Source organism: Camelina sativa, chromosome 6, assembly GCF_000633955.1.
Source record: "Camelina sativa cultivar DH55 chromosome 6, Cs, whole genome shotgun sequence".
In the NCBI taxonomy this organism is placed as follows: Eukaryota; Viridiplantae; Streptophyta; class Magnoliopsida; order Brassicales; family Brassicaceae; genus Camelina; species Camelina sativa.
This window is the reverse complement of record NC_025690.1, coordinates 25,279,967-25,284,944: the sequence shown is the minus strand read 5'-3', so window position 1 is coordinate 25,284,944 and position 4,978 is coordinate 25,279,967. Positions and strand designations below refer to the sequence as shown.

Here is a 4,978-nt window from a genome sequence, read left to right as displayed (position 1 = left end):
GGGGAAGAAGGATGTGAAGCGTTTTCAAAAGAGATAGAGATGATGATAATGGCGGAAGATGTGAGTGGATGGATTTATAAATTGGACCGATCTTAAGTTAAATCTAATCGAAACCAAACCAAAAGAGTGTCGCTTAAACTATGGTCCTCACTTTTCTTTTGTCCTAGAGATCAGTGATTGGTCGATAAAATAATCGTGACGCATTAAAATTGTAATTTCCTAAAATTCCTTATTATGTCATTTTCCTTGTTCAATTCAAAATAAAATGTTGAAATCATTTCTAAATTCCAAAAATTAAAAGTACTATTTTTTTTTTCATTACTTGTCACTTGGTATCGAGCAAATATTTTATATGCATCAAAAAATATACATGTAAGTTTTAAGAAAAAAATCAAAACATATACATCTTTTCATATATTGTAATTTTTTGTGTGTTACACTTTAATAAGTTATTTGGTAAAAAAAACCTTTACATTCTCTAATATTGAGAAGAAAAAGAAGGGTAAATATGTGTGTATATAAGACTTTTTATAATTTTTGGAGAAAATTTTCGCTGCTAATATATAAGACTTTAGAATTGTGGAGAAAAGACTATACACTAGTACTTTGAATATTCTCGTGCGAGTACGACGGAAAATAATATACTCTCGTAAAGTAGTCGTTAAGATGTGTATTTTTCATGTTTAGTTTACTTTTTCTCTTAAGTACGTTGACCCAAAAAAAAACTGGAAGGGTACATATATAGAGGAAGTAGTACCGAGTCCGGAAACAGTTGTCTATGAAGCAATTTAGGCCATTACTATTGATGAGCCTTGAAACCTGAAGCACATGGGAAAGATTGTATACGGCGGCAACCATTTCCACACTCTGTGCCATTCACATTTGCTATGCTAACATACAATGCTGAATTCTTCAAAATTTATACAACATTAACATTATACAAAATAGTAATGAGATACAAGCAGTTTCTTTGACTCGTTACATTCTTGTGTCTGTGATCACTCTCACTGTGCCAACGAGCTTTGTCACATTACTGTACTTGCTAGCAAATGTGATCACTCTCACTGTACTTGCATCTCCGGCGAAAGTACTGGGAAGGTTTCACTTGGCTCAGGCCTGCATTGAAGATGATAGCTTTCGGAAAAAGACGAGGTTTTATGGCTTTAAGAGAATATAGCATTCACAAAGGCCTCAGGATCAAAAGGTTGGAGATCTTCTACAGCTTCTCCTACACCGATAAACTTTACAGGAATGCCTAATTCCTCAACCACACTGACCTGCAGCAAGATATGCAGAACCAGTTTCAATGACAGCGCTAATGAAAAATAAGAGCTTTAGGTGAACCAGTTTCAATTCATGGAATTTTTACCACACAACCTCCTCTAGCAGAGCCATCTAGTTTCGTCAATATCAAACCAGTAATACCAACAACCTGACCACAAAAGCGACCAAAAACCTCAAGATTTTACAATAAACGTACAGTTTGGGGAGCCAGAAACACTAGGTTTAGGTGGCTCCGTATGGTACCTCGTTGAATTCTCTAGCTTGTGGAAGCATGTTCAAACCAGTATTTCCATCAAGGACAAGTAGGATCTCCTAACAGTTCCGTGAAAATTATATTTAGCTAACACACAATCAAAATTAGAGATAACACAATGGGATAATATAAAGGATCACTCACATTGGGTGCACCAGAGACAACCTTGCCCACTGCTTTTTTGCACGCAATCAACTCCTCCATCAAGCTGTAATTAGTATGAAGACCTTACATAAAGAGTTGTAATGTTCCTCAGATCAGTCAAAAAAGTGCAAAAGCATGTTTTTAAGTCAACTAGCAAACATTGATATGCTTACGTCCAGAAGTGTCACACAGTACAACATCATAACCTTCTTCCTTCCCTCTTTTCACAGCCTTTGAGAGAACTATTCAGAAATAAAACGTTTTGATAATGAGCTAAAAGTTATTTATTTACCCTCAACACTAACACTTACAAGCAAAATGGTCTTACCTGTTGCTGCTTTAGTCTTCTCTCCTTCTGCCACAACAATCTCACACCCAGTCCTCTCTGCCCATATCTCTAACTGGTCACTTGCTGCTGCTCTAAATGTATCACCTGCTGCCATTAATACCTATGACAATTCATCGCAGGATTGCTGATGAACATACTGATACTCTCAATTCCTATTTCTACCTATCCTAGCAAATTCTCATTACCTATATAAGCAACCACTTTCTAATATCCCATCCAAATCTCAAGAGACGAACAAAAAGAGTCTACATTGCAATCCAACATGAAAGGTGTACCTTAGTTCCTTCCTTCTTGAATCTATGAGCCAGCTTTCCTGAAAAACAAAAGCCAACTCTTACACATAAGATCTTTCTGCGGCTAAACCCAATGCAAACCAAGTTAGTCTTTTGAGTTCCTTACCAAGAGAAGTAGTCTTCCCACCTCCATTCACTCCAACAATCATAATAACAGCTGGTTTCCTGATACACCATAGCATGTAACCAAACTTAAAACCCATTTGAAGAGAATCTAACATAGCATATAGCAAAATGAAGAGAACCTGAAACCGAACCTGAAACCCATTTGAAGCTCTGTCTTGCTGTTTTTCATAGCCAGCATCTCTAATACACTTCCTTTCAATGCATCCTACACCATTCACATTATGGATCAACTAAGCTATAAAGCCTAATCCCTAACATGTACGTGTGCTACATATATTAGTTTAGATCAACCTTGATCTCGCTTCCTGATTTGAGTTTCCCAGACAAAATATCTTCTCTTAGCTTCTCAACAATTCTAACCGTAATCTTGGGTCCAAAATCAGAAACCAATAGCGCCTGCAATTTTCAAATTCCAAGATTAGATAACTCTATTTGTATCCTAAACCTAGAGAAATCGACAAATAAGAAATTAAGAGGTTAAGAGGGACCTCTTCCAATTCATCGAGAACTCGGTCTGTTTCGGCGAGGTTCCAGAAGAGCAAGAGCTCGTCGATGACTGCTAGATTCTCCCTAGTCTTGGAGAATCCGGAGAACACCTTCTCCACGTCGCTTTTGGCCTTCTCCTTAATCAACCGACCCAACCGCGTGAAGAATCCGCTCTTTCCAGCCGAGCACCGGAAGCGATTAACTGGTGGATGAAATTCACCTCTCTGAGGAATCCGTTCGGAGGAGAACGGCGACAGACGTCCGGCGAGAAACGAGAGGTGAGTAGACGAAGTAGCCATGGCGCCTCGCAAGTTTCTTTGTTCAAGAGAGAGACTTTGTTTACTGGATATGATGCTTTTCGATACGCTGCGTTTTGGTTTGTATTGGTGCAGGACTGCAGGTTCACTAAATTAGGCCCATTACATAGTTATTATTTAAAAAAAAAAAAATGTGAATTTTTGGAAAATCGTTAATCGTGACCATATGTAAAAAAGTTTACATATGGAAAATCGTTAATCGTTAATCGTGACCATATGTAAAAAAAATTTATGTTAAGATGACCAATATGTAATTTTGATGAGATGAAATATTTAGTGTTACATTGATTAAACAAAATGTGTGGGTGGTCTTAGCTTTTATTTTATTCAAATTCCAGCGGTATTTGGACTCTCGGTCTTAAAACTCACATGCAAAGTATGAAAAGATTTGCATCAAACAAATTGGTAAAAATATTTTTCTACAATTTATCACTTTTTTGTTTTGAAGCTTCAAAATACATCATTACGCATAGTAGCGGTTCTTTTTCAATAAAGGATCATCATAGTATTATTTGTTTTTCTTTCAGCTCTACCATTATCATTTCATTTCTTTGTTGTTGCTGTTTTTGCAGACGCCTTCGCCTACTTTGACAATTTTTACTACCTAGTACATGCAAATGTCTTTAGTTGAACGTTTACTTTATATATAGGTTAATGCATCTTTTCTTTGTCTTTATGTATAGCATTTGTCTTATGTACTATTTGCTACACCAACAGCCGGAAACACATATGACGCCATCGATATGACGTGAATGTGAGCAAAACGAGAACCTGAACGATTACATCTGTGGAAAAACAAAACAAAAAACAAAAGAGAAAGAACAATTACATCTGTGGAAAAAGTATAACAAAGTCTATTTTGCTGGTCAATTTTCTTTTAACAGTATGTTTGTACTATATATCCCAATAATAATTATATGTATATATATTAATCAAATGACATAATCTTTTTTCCACATAACTGATAAGGTGGAATGAGTTTTTGATTTTTTCCATCAATTCAATTGGTAAGTGGTAACCCTCCCTGACTTTATCCATATCTTAAAAAAAACTGGTTTACTTTTCTTATGGTCAATTTGCAAAATAGACTTATTAGTCAGAAAGAGGTTGGCCGCTTACCAAATAAACCAACAGAAAGACTATAAATAGTCGATATTGGAAATGCGCGGTTAATAAGAATATTGCAAACTCGAGTTCACATGGATTATTAAAGGGACCCATTATTAAATCATGGTGTAGGAGTACTTTTTCTTTTTGGTTTACAACCATTTTTGTAAATTTACAATCACTCATATACACATTACTGATTACACACCTGACACCTCTATTAAACAACTAGTTGTTATTGAAATTTTGTGTCACTAACATTATATTTTAGTATCGTACGTTGACTGATATGTTGACTATAAGTACCACGATTTTTTAGACGTATCCATCCAACGAGCATGAGTCTAATGGATAATTTTGTTATGGGATAATCAAACAATTCATATTTCATAGGTCTGCACCCTATACTTGTGTTCATTCATATTTCCATTTTGTTTTTGTTAAAGACGACCAGAAGAAAATAAATAAATAAATATTTTTTTTTGAAAAAAAAGACGACCAAAAGTGAAAAGTCACGATTACTAGTCTTTGATTTAAACATTTTTTAATTTGACGTCACGAAGATGACGTAACAAGATGACATGTCAATTTGATACACTTTTTTTTTTTTTTTTTTTAA

The 4,978-nt window shown here is 35.3% G+C and overlaps 2 protein-coding genes across 3 annotated transcripts in view; both read right to left on the bottom strand.

Annotated features, from left to right (window-relative positions):
• The window catches only part of LOC104793551 (phosphomannomutase), an 8,516-nt gene extending 8,395 nt beyond the window's left edge, over window positions 1–121 (bottom strand). The window contains exon 1 of one of the 2 annotated variants that reach the window (XM_010519918.2): window positions 61–121. The gene's annotated coding sequence lies outside the window, so the exon portion shown is untranslated. Of the gene's footprint in view, window positions 1–13 lie in introns of both variants that reach the window. The other variant, XM_010519919.2, reaches the window with a different exon arrangement.
• On the bottom strand, window positions 837–3,279 carry LOC104793549 (cell division protein FtsY homolog, chloroplastic-like). Its single transcript, XM_010519916.2, has 11 exons — window positions 2,938–3,279; window positions 2,741–2,845; window positions 2,581–2,654; window positions 2,430–2,488; window positions 2,306–2,343; window positions 2,010–2,130; window positions 1,855–1,923; window positions 1,682–1,764; window positions 1,528–1,596; window positions 1,370–1,432; window positions 837–1,277 (listed from the first exon to the last, which is right to left on the bottom strand). The coding sequence occupies exons 1-11, from the start codon at window positions 3,232–3,234 to the stop codon at window positions 1,164–1,166; spliced, it is 1,092 nt and encodes a 363-aa protein (XP_010518218.1). The 5' UTR covers window positions 3,235–3,279; the 3' UTR covers window positions 837–1,163.